The sequence below is a fragment of the Hypanus sabinus genome, chromosome 2 (genome assembly GCF_030144855.1).
Source record: "Hypanus sabinus isolate sHypSab1 chromosome 2, sHypSab1.hap1, whole genome shotgun sequence".
Lineage (NCBI taxonomy): Eukaryota > Metazoa > Chordata > Chondrichthyes > Myliobatiformes > Dasyatidae > Hypanus > Hypanus sabinus.
In genome coordinates this window covers 136,331,677-136,348,646 of record NC_082707.1, presented here as the reverse complement: position 1 = coordinate 136,348,646, position 16,970 = coordinate 136,331,677, and the positions used below count along the sequence as shown (strand labels likewise).

The 16,970-nt window shown below is 39.8% G+C and overlaps 1 protein-coding gene across 1 annotated transcript in view; it reads left to right on the top strand.

Annotated features, from left to right (window-relative positions):
- The window catches only part of ryr3 (ryanodine receptor 3), a 375,337-nt gene that overhangs the window by 129,103 nt on the left and 229,264 nt on the right, over positions 1-16,970 (top strand). Inside the window, 3 exon segments of the mRNA XM_059955616.1 lie at positions 937-1,084; positions 12,996-13,201; positions 15,871-16,045. Coding sequence (XP_059811599.1) covers positions 937-1,084; positions 12,996-13,201; positions 15,871-16,045 — 529 coding nt within the window.

Below are 16,970 nucleotides of genomic sequence, written 5' to 3'. Positions count from 1 at the left end.
TGGCAAATGCAAGGCATGAAGTTGAACTGAGAACAGATAATACAGGGAGTAGTTTGTACCTAATATTCATTCTGTGATTTTACTTTAAATTCTGGACAATATTTTAAACTTCTTTAAAGTATTCTTATATGTGGCAGGTTAGTTATATTGTGTATATAGCGCATATTAGTGTAATACAATAAAGCTTCTTTATTGCAACTTGTATTGCATAAAAATGTTTTAAATGGCCATCTTAATGTTCAGCTAAGTATACAGTTGATTGACCCACCTGAAGTTCAGCTAATCTTTCATTTCATTGGCCTTTCGGAAGCTCTTCTGACCTTGCATTTGATTCAAAGCGAAAAACGAGCTGGAGAAATTCAACAGGTCATTCAGCATCTGTGGAGGAAAATAGACAGTCAGCATTCATTTCGGATCGAGACCTTTCATTTGGATTGAAAGAGTAGAGAAAGAAAGCAGTTTTGGTCTTGGCTAATTATTGTCACAGTTGTAACAAGATACAATGAAAAGATTATCTTACATTTTGTTTATACAGATCAAAATCATTACACAGTGCATTAAGGCAAAATAATAACGATACAGAATAAAGTGTTAAAGCTACAGAGAAAGTATCGTGCTGGTAAACAATAAAGTGCAAGATCATAATGGGGTAGATTTTTAGGTCAAGAATTCATCTAATTGTACAAGAGGCCTGTTTAAAAGTCTGCTAACAGTGGAATAGTAGCTGTCCTTGAGCCTGATGGTACATGCCTTAGGTTTTCAGGATGTTGCCTGACCTGCTGCATGTTTCCAGCACTTTCTGTTTCTATTTAACTTCAGTCACTAGCTTTGTGTGAACACATGCATTCTCATTGAATTTTAACTGCAAGTGCAGGGAAAACACCTAAAATTAGAACCCAGAGCATATATGATGACATTAACTGTCACATTCTACAGGATATCAAGAACAAAAGAAACCCTCGACTGGTGCCGTATAGTCTTCTTGATGAACGAACTAAAAAATCAAATAGAGACAGTTTACGTGAAGCAATTCGCACTTTAATTGGTTATGGTTACAACATTGAGCCTTCAGACCAGGAAGTTGGTGAGTACAGCAATTACTAATCAATTTATTCATTTGCTAAAACCAAATTAAAATACTGTGAATGCTTAAGGTATCATAGTCACAGAAGAAACAGCAAATCAAGTCACTCCATTGATTTATGTGGTAAGGCATGCCTGGAGAAGGTAATTGTTGGCTCTGTTGGATACAGTCTATCGAAATCAATACACAATGCATTAAGATAGAACAAGGTTAAAGAAAAACAATGCAGAATACTTTGTAAAAGCTACAGAGAAAATGCCCTGGGATGTTGTGTTGAAGTTGTCTAAGATGCTGGTGAGGCCTAATTTGGAGTGTTGTGTGCACATTTGGTCACCTACCTATAGAAAAGATGTAAATTAGATTGGAAGAGTACAGAGAAAATTTACAAGGATTTTGTCGGGACTGAAGGACCTGAGCTATAGGGAAAAATTGAATAAGGTTGGGACTTTATTCCTTGGAATGTAGAAGATTGAAAGGAGATTTGATAGAGGTATACAACATTATGAGGGGTATAGATAGGATAATTGCAAACAGGCTTCTTCCACTGAACTACAACTAGAGATCATGGGTTAAGGGTGAAAGGTGAAATGTTTAAGGGGCACATGAGAGGAAACTTCTTCACTCAGAGGTTGTGAGAGTGTGGAATGAGCTGCCAGTACAAGTGTTGCATGTGAGCTCGATTTCAACATTTAAGAGAAGTTTGGATAGGTACGTGGATGGGAGCGATATGGAGGGCTATGGTCTGGGTGCAGGTCAATGAAATTAAGCAGGTTAATGATTCAGTATGGACTAGATGGGCTGAAGGGCCTGTTTCTATTCTGTGGTGTTTAATGATTCTGTGAATATGAAATCCACTTCTCTTGATGTTCCACTTTGCTCATTGTTTGGCAGAAGTCATGGTCAGTTGTTTCTTTGGGTAATTTTTTCTGTACCTGCAGCAGCAAGTTTATACAGGAAGTTTACCAGTCAACATGCACAAATGATTTTCATTTTTCCCAAGTAAGTAGATGAATGGAGACATACAGAATAACATTCATTTCCAGAAATCAATCAAGTTACATGTTATTTTGGGAGGTGCAAGGTGTAACTTCTGTTTTTTTTTTATTTGCTTTGATTTTTTTAACTTATGATGCATTTTCTGCAGCTTTTATTCAAGATAAATATAAATAGCACAAAATAACCACTGTTCTGACAAGCCATGATGAAATGTACCACCTTAACTGTTCACATTGCAATTAAACTATCAGTAATGACCGAGAAAATTACTATCACTGATTTATTTGATGGTAGTATAAGACCTTGAACTAGCGCTGCATCTATAAAGATATTTTACAGATCCTTCTGGAAATCCAGAGCAACCCAAAATGCTGAAAGAACTCAGTAGATCAGGCAGCATCTATGGAAATGAATGAACAGTCGATGGTTTGGGTTGAGACTTTGCATTGGGACTGGAAAGGAAAGGGAAAGCCAGAAGAAGAGGGTGTGGGCGAGGAACAACGACAGGCTAGAAAGTGATAGGTGAAGTGAGGTGGGTGGGGGAAGGGGAATGAAATAAGAAGCCGGACGATAGGTGGAAAAGGTAAAGGACTGGAGAAAAAGGCATCTTACAGGATAGGAGAGTAGACCATGGGAGAAAGGGAAGGAGGAGGGGCACCAGGAGGTGGTGATAGGCCTTTGAGGAGAAGAGAAGATGTAGGAAGAGGACTAAAGTGGAGAATTGAAGAAGAGGGAAGCGGGAGGTGGACAAGTTACTGGAAATTGGAGAAATAGATGTTCTTGTCATCGGTCTGGATGCTACCCAGACGGAATATGAAGTGTTGCTACTCCAACACAAAGTGGCTTCATCATGGCAGCAGATGAAGCCATGAACTGACATGTCAGAATGCAAATAGGATTGGGATTAAAATGGCTGGCCACTGGGAAATCCTCCCTTTTGAAGATTAAGTGTAGATATTCAACAAAACGAACATTTTCACACTCATTCTACATCATAAATTAAAATGTGAATTAGAGTGCCCAGTGTTTATTCAATAGTTATTAATAGCAAACAAACAATGGTGGAGGACTATTGAGTTTATGTACTATAGTTGTTATATAATGCGTAAGCTCAACCTGGATTGCATAAATCTGGCACTGCTTACTTATCTATGAAGTTTCCAAAGGCCTATGTGACATGCTGCTCTCATAGTTGTGAAGCTGATCGTACAGTCCATCACTGCTTCCCTGCCAGCCATACCATTATGAATGTTATTGCAATAACCAGGCAGCTTTCCAAATCATTAATATGTATAACTTGGCTGATAATTCACTGTCACTGAACTTTATACCAGTGCAACAATGAATTATAATCAATAAAATATAGTGTCAGTCATGATCAATTCTCAGTTGTATTTCTTTGAAGTTATGAGGATCAGAATCAGTTCTAGAATGTTTCACATACTGGCAATAAAGTGATTCTGATTTCACTAACAGATTTTATATTGTTTTATTATCATATTCTATGTATTCTCAAGAAGAGCAAACCAATTGGAAAGCCTATCATCTTGATTGTTCCTGCTTGCTGTAGTACTTCAGCTGATGTAAGGTAGCTGGATGTAATACTTGATCTTCCCAGTCAGAGATGCTCCTTGCAGTCTGCTTGTGCTCAGACCTGCACGGTCCAGATTGGGTGGGCAATCTTGCACGACTGAAATGACCCAGCCTCATCTTGGCACTGGCAGCATAGTAAGAATGTGCTATTCTTGAAACTCCCTGAGAGTCTTTGACAATCAGATATGTGTTGGCCCTGTCTCTACCAGCTACATGAATCACAATGAGTAAGATATAAGTAACAATAAATAAAATTGAAGCTGTTTTCTTTTCATTTTTAATCATAAAGTAATAATGTCTGCAATACTTGTAAATGAAAATATTAAATGAATACAAATATTGTTATGGCAATTATAGACTGGTGGGCCTTATGTCAATGGTCATGAAATTACTGGAGAAGGTTCTTAGCAATAAAATTTACTCACATTTAGAAAAACGTCTGCTTTTAGGGATAGTTAATATGACTGTGTTCAGAGGAAAACATGTCTTACGAACGCAACAATTATTCGAGGAGGTGACGAAGATGGTTGTTGAGTATAGGGCAGTAGGTGTTGCCCACTTGGATCTTAGTAAAGCTTTCAACGAGGACTGGTTATGAAGTTTGCATATAACACAAGGATTGATATGTGGGTATTTGAAAAAGGTTTTTGAATGATATAGCAGGATGGAGATCATTTGCAGTTTGGGCAGAGAAATGGTAGATAGATTTTAATTCTGGCTAGTGTGAGGTGTTGCACTTTGGGAGGTTTAATGTAAGAGGAAAGAATACAATAAATGGCCAGAAACTCTTGGAAGCATTAATGTAAGAGGGATCATTAGTGGATAAAGAATGTGTATTCCATGATTGCCTTCATCAGTCAGGGCTGTGAATATAAGAGCCAAGTTACAGCTGTGATCAGGCCACATCTGGACTATTGTGTGCATTTCTGTCAACATATTACAGAATGAATGTGGAGGCAGAAGACGTTTACCGGGATGTTACTTGGTATAAAGAATGGGCTGTTAGGAAAGGTTAAATGAACTCAGATTGTTTTCTCTGGAATGTTGGAGGCTGAGGGGTGACCTGACCAAAGACTGTAACATTGTGAGGGGCATAAGCAGGGTAAGTGGTCAGAGCCTTTTTCTCAGGGTGGAAATGTGAAATAACAGAGAGTACAGTTTAAAGGAGATGTGCAAAGCAAGTTTCTTTCACACAAAAGGTAGTAGATGCTTAGAACATGCTGCCAGGGAGGTGGTAGAGGCAGAGGCATTTAAACAGGCAGAGAATGAAGGAATATAGACCATGTGCAGGTAGATGAGATTCGTCTAATTTAGCATTATGATCAGCACAGTCATAGTGGACTGGAGGGCCTGTTCCTATACAGTTCGATACCCATGTGATTTCAAAAAAATACGTGGGATGACAATGTAATTGGAGATGTCATTTATTGTCTGTTCCTAATTGCCCTTGGACCATGGAGGCGGTTAAGATACAAGTAGGTGAGTGGGAATAGATTCATACATTGACTCCAATCAAGCAAATTTTCTTCCCTGGAAGTTATTAGTGAAGGAAGTTGTTTTTTTTTATAGCAACCTGGTAATTTTATGCTTATTCTTATTGAGAATAGGTTACTGACTAAAGTTCCAATTTTACTTCATGATTTGCATTTAAGTTCACCAGCAATTGTGGTAAGATTTGAGCTCATGTTTTCATCAAAGATCTAGAACTTTGTTTTTTAATCCAGTAACATTACCACCATTACTATTCTACCTCAATTTTTGAAGAATGTCATTCTTCTTTGCCTTCTAATCTCTTGCCCAACAATCTTCTTGGAAATCACTTGAGTATCAGATCATGTTCTGGATCTAGCTTCCACAGGAAGGTCAGCAGCCAAGTAACCTGGCTGAAACAGCCTTCTGAATTGATCAGTAAGCTTGGAATTTTAACTTTAATGATATCGGCATCTAAGTCTCTTGCCAGCTGTGACTAAGTGGCAAAGTACTGGCATTTCCAATCACTGTCCAGCCTATTGTGCCTCTCTAAACCAGGCCAGTGCAAATTTCCCACCCTTCACTTCCTGTCTGCTGTATATAAACAGAATTATTCTTGGGATTTTAAGGCAAGAGAAAATGAGAATGGTAAGAGAATGTATAACAAGATTAAAACAAGCACTGAAGCCAAGTATTTCAGCCATTGTGAAAGTCACTTCCCTGGCACTAATTCACAGCTGTTTGTAAAATTATCTTAAAATCACAAAGAATGGTAAAGAATAGATTAAATTATTTAGAGGCTCTATTGCCATTTATCATTAAAGAGAAAAGAAGAATAGAAATAGCCAAATATAACATTTAAAGTTCATACTAAACTTATTATCAAAATAAATATTGTATATGTCACCATATACTACCCTAAGATCCATTATCTTGTAGGCATTTACAGTAGATACAAAAAAACACATGAATCAGTGAAAGACCGCACACAAGATGGACAAACAACCAATGTGCAAAAGACAACATACTGTTTAAATATAAAAAGAAATAAAGAAAAAGAATAATAAATAAATAATCAATAAATATTGAGAACATGAGATGAGGAGCCCTTGAAAATGAATCCATAGGTTGTGGGAACAGTTCAGTGATGGGGTGAGTGAAGTTGAGAGAAGTTAATCCCTTTGGATGAAGAGCCTGATGGTTGGGGGCAATAACTGTTCCTGAACCTGGTGGTGTGGTTCCTGAGGCTCCAGTACCTCCTTCATGATGGCAGCAGCATGGATGGTGAGAGTCCTTGATGATGGATGCTGCTTTCCTGTGTCAGTGCTCCATATAGATATGCCCAATGGTGGGGAGGAATTTACCCATGATGGGATTGGGCTGTACCTACTATTTTTGTAGGCTTTTCTGCTCAAGGATATTGGTATTTCCATACCAGGGTGTGTTGCAACTAGTCAATAAATTCTTCACCACGTATCTATAGAAGTATATTTAGTATGCTGAATCTACAAAACCACTAAGAAAGTAGGGGTGCTGCCATGCCTGCTTTATACTGGCACTCACATGCTGGACAGAGGATAGATCATCTGAAATGATAACACCAAAGAACTTAAAGTTGCTGGCCCTCTCCTCTTCTGATCCCCTGATGAGGATTGGCTCATGGGCCTCCAATTTCCTCTCCTGTAGTCAATAATCAGCTCCTTGGTCTTGCTGACATTGAGTGAGAGGTCGTTGTTGTGGCACCAGTCAGCCAGATTTCAAATCTTCCTCCTATATGCTGTTTTGTCACCACCTTTGAGCTGGCCAATGACAGTGATGTAATCAGCAACTTAAATATACAGCATTGGAGCTGTACTTAGCCTCACGGTCACGTGTATAACCCTAGAAGAGCAGGGGACTAAGCACCCAGCCTTGTGCTGCATCTGTGCTGATGCCAATTGTGGAGATGTTGTTACCAATATAAATTGACTGAGGTTTGCAAGTGAGGAAATTAAGGACTGAGTTGCACAAGGAGATTTTGAGGCCAGGTCTTAAAGCTTATTGATTAGTTTTAAGAGGATGATGGTATTGAATATTGAGCTGTAGTCAATGAAGAACATCCTGATGTATATATCTTTGCTGTCCAGATGGTCCAGAGTTGAGAGATGGCATGCATTGTTGACCTGTTGCTCTGGTAGGCAAATTGGAGTGGATCCAAATTGCTTTATCAGGCAGGAGTTGATATGTTTCATTACCATCCTCTCAAAGCACTCTATCACAGTGGATGTAAGTGCTACTGGATGATAGTTATAGAGGTGGGCTAACACATTCTTCTTGGGCACTGGTATAATTAAAGTTTTCTTGAAGCAGGTGGGTACCCAAGACAGACGAAGTGAGAGGTTTAAGATATCAATGAACACTCCAGCTAGTAGATCAGCACAGGTCTTCAGTACTCAGCTAGCAACCCGTCTGGGCTATATGCTTTCTGTGGGTCCTGATGGATGCTCCCTCAGAGGCTGAAATCACAGGGTCAGTGTGGCTGTGGAAGTTCATGAAGGTGTCTCCATGTTTTGACAGTCAAGCAAGCATAAAAGGCATTGAGCTCATCTAGGTGCAAAAACTTATTGTCACCTACATATCTTGGTTTAACTTTATAAAAAGTGATAACATTTAAGCCCTGCTACAGCTGAGGAGTATCCTTCAATGATTCAAATTTGGCCTGGAATTGCCACTTCACATGTGAGACAACTTTCTGGACGTCATACCTGGACCTCTTGTACTTTTCTAAGTTGCGAGACCTGAACTCTACTGATCTGGCCTTCAGCAGATTGTGGATTTCCTAGATCATCCAAGGCTTCTTGTTGGAGAAGACTGAATGATTCTGAGGGGAACGCACTCGTCTACAGCTGTTTTATAAAGTCTGTGACAACTGTGGCATATTAGTTCAGATCCTTTGATGAGTCCTTGAACACAGTTCTGTCCACTGAATTGATACAATGCAATAGCTGCCCCTCTGCCTCTGCAATCACTTCCTTGTTGTCCTTACCTTTGGGGTCTTCCTCTTTAGCCTCTGCCTGAATGCAGGTAGAAGGACAACCAGATGATTAGGTTTCCCAAAATATAGTCTAGGGATGGAAAAGTAAGCACTCCTAATTGTAGTATAGCTGTGGTCGAGTGTGTTGGGACGCCTGGTGCTGCAGGTGACATGTTGATAATCGGGGAGAGATTTCTTCAAGCAAACCTGACTGAAGTTCCTGCCAATGATTTGGAAGGCTGTTTCTTGTTTGCTGACCGTAGCATTCAATACATCAAGTGCCTGCTTAGCATCAGCCTTTGGTGGTATGTAAACTGTGGTTAGGATCATGGTGGAGAAATCTTTTGGTAGGTAGAGTGATATGTACTTAATGATTAGATGTTTCAGGTTGGGGAACAAGAGTCCAACAAGCCCACTGTCCGAGCACTATGAAGAGTTTATTATGAAACACAGACCACCTTCTTTTGCTTTCTCCAAATCAGCAGTCAGTGTATCAAGAAGCCCTCGGGTCTTACCGATGTATCTGGTGTGTGTGGGGTGAGCTATGTGTCTGTAAATGCAGCAATCCCTCATTTCCCTCTGCTGAGGCAATCTTGCCCTGGGTCCTCAATCTTGTTCTCCAACGACTGTACGCTTGCTAACAAGGTACTCTGTAGAGGAAGTTTCATATCCTGATGGATTAGTTTATCCTCCCCTCCCCTCTTCTTCCAGCAATGGTGATATACCTTTGTCCATCTAAAGGTGCCATACCTGCATTTCTTAAGAGTTAAGTCTGTTGAGTCCTTCAGAAGATCATGAAGTTGCTAGTTCATTAAGACAGTTCAAAAGTACATTACTTAAAGGGAAATGACAGGCTTCAGACTGCAGTGAGAGCAGTTCAGAAGTATATTTAGAAGTTTTGTAAGCTGCCAGTAAAGCATCACAGTTGTTTCATCAGTGCCATCTTGAAAAATAAATATTCTGTAAAAAGAAAATGCAGCCCATCATTCAAGACTTTTATCATATTTGAAGAAACTGAACCTGAAGTACAAAGAATAAAACCGTAAAACATCTTAAACCAATATAGTGCAGATACTGGAAAATAAGTGACAGGAGCAGCAAAATGAGGTAAGGAAAATGATTATTTTTCGTTGCAGTGATTTGGGTTTTGGATGCACTTTCAGAGGTGGTGGTGGAGGTAGGTTCATTATAATATTCGTATAAGAGTTGGATAAACATCCTAAAAGAAAGAATTTGCAGGTCTCTAAGGAACAAGTGAGGGATGAAATGAGATGTATTCCTTATACTTGAAGCCAATGTGGATTTGACATACTGAGTGGTGGCCCTGTCTGCTGTAAATGCTCTGATGCTGTGAAAACAGAAATGCTGGAAACAATAAGCATCTAAATAACTAGTATGTCACTCTAAACCAATATAAATTCTGAAGTCAGAAAAGTGGCCCAACCATGGCAAAGAGCAGACATGAAATAGTAAGCAACAGAAATACTGCAGATGCTGGAAACCCGAGCAACACACACAAAATACTGAAGGAACTCAGCAGGCCAGGCAGCATCTAAGGAAAAGAATACAGACAGACATACTTTATTGATCCCGAGAGAAATTGGGTTTCGTTACAGCCACACCAACCAAGAATAGTGTAGAAATATAGCAATATAAAACCATAAATAATTAAATAATAATGTTAATCATGCCAAGTGGAAACAAGTCCAGGACCAGCCTATTGGCTCAGGGTGTCTGACACTCTGAGGGAGGAGTTGTAAAGTTTGATGGCCACAGGCAGGAATGACTTCCCATGATGCTTAGTGTTACATCTCGGTGGAATGAGTCTCTGGCTGAATGTACTCCTGTGTCTATCCAGTACATTATGGAGTGGATGGGAGTCATTGTCCAAGATGGCATGCAACTTGGACAGCATCTTCTTTTCAGACACCGCTGTAAGAGAATCCAGTTCCACCCCCACAACATCACTGGCCTTATGAATGTGTTTGTTGAATCTGTTGGTGTCTGCTACCCTCAGCCTGCTGCCACAGCACACAACAGCAAACATGATAGAATTGGCCACCACAGCCTCGTAGAAAATCTTCAGCATCGTCCGGCAGATGTTAAAGGATCTCACTCTCCTCAGGAAATAGAGATGGCTCTGACCCTTCTTGTAGACAGCCTCAGTGTTCTTTGACCAGTCCAGTTTATTGTCAATTCGTATCCCCAGGTATTTGTAATCCTCCACCATGTTCACACTGACCCCTTGGGTGCAAACAGAGGTCACCAATGCCTTATCCCTCCTCAGGTCCACCACCAGCTCCTTAGTCTTTTTCACATTAAGCAGCAGATGATTCTGCTCGCACCATGTGACAAAGTTTCCCACCATAGCCCTGTACTCAGCCTCATCTCCCTTGCTGATGCATCCAACTATGACAGAGTCATCAGAAAACTTCTGAAGATGGCAAGACTCTGTGCAGTAGTTGAAGTCCGAGGTGTAGATGGTGAAGAGAAAGGAAGACAGGACAGTCCCTTATGGAGCCCCAGTGCTGCTGACCACTCTGTCTGACACGCAGTGTTGCAAGCACACGTACTGTGGTCTGCCAGTCAGGTAATCAATAATCTATGACACCAGGGAAGCATCCACCTGCATCACTGTCAGCTTCTCACCCAGCAGAGCAGGGCGGATGGTGTTGAATATGCTGGAGAAGTCAAAAAACATGACCCTCACAGTGCTCGCCGGCTTGTCCAGGTGGGCGTAGACATGGTTCAGCAGGTAGACGATGGCATCCTCAACTCCTAGTCGGGACTGATAGGCGAACTGGAGGGGGTCTGAGTGTGGCCTAACCATAGGCCGGAGCTGCTCTAGAACAAGTCTAGAGCATGATGTGGGAGGTCAATGCCACTGGTTTGTAATCATTGGAGCCACTGGGGCACGGAGTCTTCGGTACAGGAACGAGGCAGGACGTCTTCCACAACACAGGAACCCTCTGGAGACTCAGGCTCAGGTTGAAGATGTGAATTACTCCACATAGCTGGGGGGCACAGGCTTTGAGCACCCTAGGGCTGACATCATCCGGGCCTGCAGCCTTGCTTGGGTGGAGACGTTTCAGCTGTCTTCTCACCTGTTCAGCTGTGAAGCCCACCGTGGTGGTTTCAGGTGTGGGAGGGGTATAGTCATGAGAGCAGGGTGGGGGCTATGAGGAGGGGTAGGAGGGGAGAGTGGAGTATGTGTTGGTTGGGGGCCAACAACAGATGAATCATGTGGGGGGTGGGCAGGAGCCACGTTGTCAAATCTGTTGAAGAACAGGTTAGGTTCATTGGCCCTGTCCACACTGCCTTCAGCTCCTCTGTTGCTAGTTTGCCGGAATCCAGTGATGGTTCTCATCCCACTCCAGACCTCTCTCATGTTGTTCTGCTGAAGTTTCCACTCAAGCTTCCTCCTATACCTGTCTTTAGCCTCCCTGATCTTAGTTTTCAGGTCCCTCTGTATTGTCCTCAGCTCCTCCCTATTTCCATCTCTAAACACCCTCTTGTTAGCGTTCAGGATGTCCTTAATGTCTTTTATTACCCTGTCGACATGTTGGGCTGAGACCCTTCAGCAGGACTGGAGAATGTTTGTATGTTTGTTTAAAGGAACAGAGTCATCAAAAAAGAGTATTCTGTAGGACTGGGACAATTTCAGAGCCTTTTAAAATAGTGGAGATTAACAGTCCGTGAATCAGAGATGTCTTCAGATATAAAATATGTCTTCAACCTGAAATGTTAACACCTTTCCAGTGAAGCTGTCTGAACCATTGAATTTTTCCAGCATTCTCTGTTTTTGCTTTTCTATCAATGAGAAGCTGGGAGAAATAAGCAAGAGTTAAAAATAGTGCCAGAGATACTAATGAGACTGAAAGCCAATTAATCCCAAGGATCTGATAACATTCTGTACATCCAAATGTTTTGGAAGATATATCAGTACTGATGGTAGATACACTTGTTATCAAATTACAGAATTCCATGGACTCTTGAATAGTTCTCATAGAATGCAAGTATCAAATATTATCCCAGCGTTTAAGAAAAGAGGGAGAGCAAATCATTGAACTGCAGACCAGTTAGAGGGCGAATATTAGTATCAGGGAAAATCCTAGAATTTACTATTTGCCAACTGGTTACAGGGTATGGTAAAATGTAATAATTGGGCAGAGTCAACATAGGCTCTTGACATTGTACCTGGCAGAATAGGTAGGTGGAACCAGTGGACATAGTGTAAGTGTAGCAGCAATTAGTAAGGCAAAATTGCAAGAGCATTTGAGAGCAAGTGTAATGACATCTTATTGCAATTGTATTGGTTTCTGATGAGACCCCCAGAAAATTGTGTGGCAGGTTTTATCTTGCTGCAGAAAAGATGAACATGAATTAGTGGGTGTACAAAAATAGTTCACCATATTGTTTCACAGAAGTGGTTTTCTCCAATGACACGGAAGTAAGAAAGCTGAGCATAAACTGTAAATTCAAATACTTGTGGATGTTAGAAATCTGAACTAAGGACATAAACTACCTGAAATATTCAACAGTCAGATAACATCTGTGGAAAGAAGAACAGAATTAAAGTTTGAGATTAATGTTCTTACAGCAGAATTCAGATATTTTCCTGAGTTTAGAAAAATGAAAGGTGATCTCATTAGTAATACACAGAATTCCTACAATATTGACAGAGTGAAAGCATTGATGAAGTATGACTGCTAGATTATACTTTGTCCCATTGGGTCTAAATACCCTTCACTGAATATTTCCTTAAAATGCTTACTTACTTGAAATTTTGTTCTTGCCAGCTACTTAATGTGAAATGCTTTGGTATTTTTGTATCTTAAGCTGGTGAAACTGTGGAAAAAGTTACCGTTGATAGACTCCGTTTCTTCCGAGTGGAGAAGACCTTTGCAGTCAAGACGGGGAAGTGGTACTTTGAATTTGAGGTGGTGACAGCAGGAGAAATGCGTGTTGGATGGGCAAGACCAGCATGCAGACCTGATTTAGAGCTGGGCTCTGACAGAAATGCCTTTGTTTTTAATGGCTGTAAGGTTGGTATGTCTCCTGATGTTACCCATCAACTTGTTTAAGATCCAAATTCTGGTTTAATTTTCAGGTAAATAATATTTGGAACAGAATATTCTTCAGCTTAATTCATTTACTGAAGCAGGTTTAAGAATTATCCCCCAGGCATACCCATGCTCTCACAAACTATTTATTTACAATTGTTAAATTCCATTTCAGAGGCCCAAATTCCAATTCAAATTCTAGTTAAAATGTTATCCTTCTATCTTCCTTAAGGTATTATTGATTTTATTAATGACTGTCGAGGAGTACATATTCAATTGCCTATTAAAAGGCTTGGATATTAAAGCCAGGTATTTAGTAAGATAAAATTTTGACCTGAAGTACATTAAATATTGCCTGTTCAAAGGTTTGATATTGAATCCTAAATTTTCAGCAAGATAAAATAAAAAGACCTAAATTCTCATACATAAATTCTCATAACCTGAAGACTTACTTTAGGGATTTACATTGATTGTCAAGAAGTAACTGTTCAGTTGGCAATTTAATGATTTAGAGATTAAAAAACAGGTTTTCAGCAAGATAAAATCCTGAACTGGAGTACTGTACACTAAACTGCAGTTGGCGCCTGCCTGATGAAAAATGTGCTAATGTTAGCATAAACAAGGAAAATTCCTGGAGATAGAATTTTAGCAGGCTACTGCTGAGTAATTTAAAGTTCATCAGCAAACTAAAGAGAAAACTTTTCATCAAAACTAATTTGCATGTAATATGAAAAGCCTGGCTAGCAAGTGGTGGCTGAGAAAACGTTGGTATTTGTTGGGGTTTACACAGCAAAATTAAGCTTTACTTGAGAAGTAGAAACTTTGCAGTCTGTCCCAAGTCGAGGTGTAGATCCATGTAGGTGAGCAAATATAGCCTTGTAATTACAATTAACCATTCTTTCGATGTGGGGAGTTACAGTTACTCTGCATGATTTAAAGCCTTTTCATATTGCACTGGGTGCTCATGCCAGAGCTGACGCAATTGCTGCCAACTGTTGCACAGCTGACTAACAAATATTAATAATATCTTCAGTACAGACTGGAATGCCCTGTGAGATAAAAGTGAAAAGTTTTTATGTACAGAATACCCTTTGGCAGAGAAATACTTCTAATTGAAATGAAGTGTAAATTATTTGGGCCAAATTCTGCAGTCTTCCTTTTTAAGAGAAGCTCCTCCTGAGTCATGTGTAAATCGGGTTCTCTGACTGTGAGTATTGATAGATGGAAACTGTGTGCTTTGATCTCTTCCTCATTAACACTGAATCCCTTCATTACCTTTTTGTCAAGAACGACAAGAAGAGTGGGACTTCCTTGAAAAAAATTAGCAACATCCATGAGATAAAAAAGCACAAGAAAAATTATTTTTGTCTATAATCTTTGATATTGTCTAAAGTCCTTCAGCCTTCTATTCTTTATCATGGAACATAGCAACCATGGATATTGTATGCAAAGATGATGAATATTAAAGAGGTAGTTTTTATCATTTAGAAGAACAAGAGATCCCCTTGAATATTACACAATTCTTGCAGGATTTCCTTTGGTTGAAGAGTCTAGAGCCAGAGTTCACAGTGACAGGACAGAGAACAAATCATTTAGGACTGAGATGAGGAGAAATCGCTTCACACAGGTGGTGACTGTTTAGAACTGTCCACCTTGGAGAGCTGTGGGGGTCAATCATTTAGTTCTTTCAAAACGAGATTAATCAATTTTTGGAAATTGAGAGAAATGGTGCCCAGGTGGAAGATCAGCCTTGAATTTGATCAATGGCAGAGCAAGTTTAAAGGGCCAAATCAGCAACTTCTGCTCTTTTTTCTTCATCTTGAGCCTAAATGTATTTAAATAAATGTGGGTTGTACAAAATTGTTATTGCTCTCCTAACCTGTGGCCAGAAAGATCTGGGTATTCCCATCGGCTGCTTGAAAACTTGTTTATCATTGGGACAGCATTTGTCTACTTCTTCATTAGAATGATAATTGAACTATTACTATAATTGTTTTTCCTCCCCATTGGCATAGTCATGTGCAACCCGTTCTGTGAGACTATTTGGTGCAATTCTGATTTAATCTTCATTCTGCTCTTTTAACAATGCATCATCAAGATTGCAATTACAAAAGATGTTGGCTAAAATTTCCCAAGTTAATCATTTTATTAGATCAGAAGTTTTATTTCCAACAGTAATTAATGAAATGTTATGCATAAGTTTTAAGGTATTATTCAATACACATGCTTTTCTGAGATTGTTGCTTGGGATTGAGAGACAATCTGAGAAGAAGATGTTACAGTATGTTGATGATTTGCTTCTCCTCCTGTTTTATGGGTTCTGAGGTGGCAAATAAGGCAAGAGGGCACACACCAACACTTTTGTAGTTGGGGCAGGGGTTGGTGATGGGCCAGGAGGGGGAATAATTTATGAATGATCAGTTTCTTCTGCTGAGCACACAGGACCTTGGTGTGTATCCAACTTTCCCAGCATTAATGCTCTCATTACACTTCGTTATCTGTATTGGGTAGGCTACATCATTTGCATAATGGGCACCTTATTCCTGAAACAGATGTACGAATCCGATTACCAGATTGATGGAAGAAGGGTGAGAGTCATGACCATACAGTGATAAACTAAAATTCTTGCGGGTTCTACCTATCTTTTCCAGGCTCAGTTCTGGCACCGAGGCAGTGTTTATTTTGGCCGTACTTGGCAGCCTGGTGATGTGGTTGGTTGTATGATTGATATGAATGACAAATCAATGATATTCACTCTAAATGGAGAACTTCTCATCACTAATAGTGGCTCAGAGCTCGCTTTCACAGATTTTGAGGCTGAAGATGGTAAGTTAACATTTATGCTTTACAATTTCAGTTACATGGTAATGAAATCTTCTATTGCTGACAGGTTGATTGAAATACCTTATGGCTACGTATGAGAGATTAAGCAGAATCAGATGCAAAGAGACTTCAAAAGTACATACTCTTTGTGTGATTGTTGCTGCTGTATGTGAAACATGTTATATTATAAAAAAATCATTATAATTAATGTTGAATTTGCATGGCTGCAAGGGTTTTATTTTAAACCAGATTTGTACCTGATTCATCTATTTTGGATAAAATTTGATTCTCATTGATAGCAATTCAAATATGCCAGAAAATTATTTTCTGGAAAATGACAGTAAGACAATTAAACAAGCCAGAATATTGAAGCTGTTTTTCCCTGAACCTGCATGACTGAGTGTCTTCATCCCCTAACTAGACTTGGCGTGGTATTCTTGATGTTTCTGTTCATTCCTCAAAAATCTTTCATAATTTATTCAAATTAACAGCTTGAATCACAGAAGTTAAAATTGCAAGCCTGCTCGTAGTTATCTCTGCTCAGTGCTCCAGTGAGAATGACTGAATATGTCCTCATGTGTCAGCTTGTCTCTGATGCTTCTAATCTCCTGGTCTAATACCAGTCTTGTCACTGAGTACAGCAGTGGAGCACTGGTGTAATAGCCTAGCCCCTTATCTCGACACCAGCGGTGGCAGTGTATGGAGTGGAACCCCACTAAGTCAAAAGGATTCGCCAGCCCTAAGTAAACATTACTGCTATGTAACTGCTTGTTTTTCTTTATCACTTTAAGTATATTATAATAAAAAAATAATAGTTTGTACTCTTTCAGCTATTTTTAAACATTACTGATTATTAGAGTCCATGACCTGAGTCCCAGCCTTCACTCATCTTACACTCTGTCTCAAAGAAGGCTCTTGGATAAGAAGG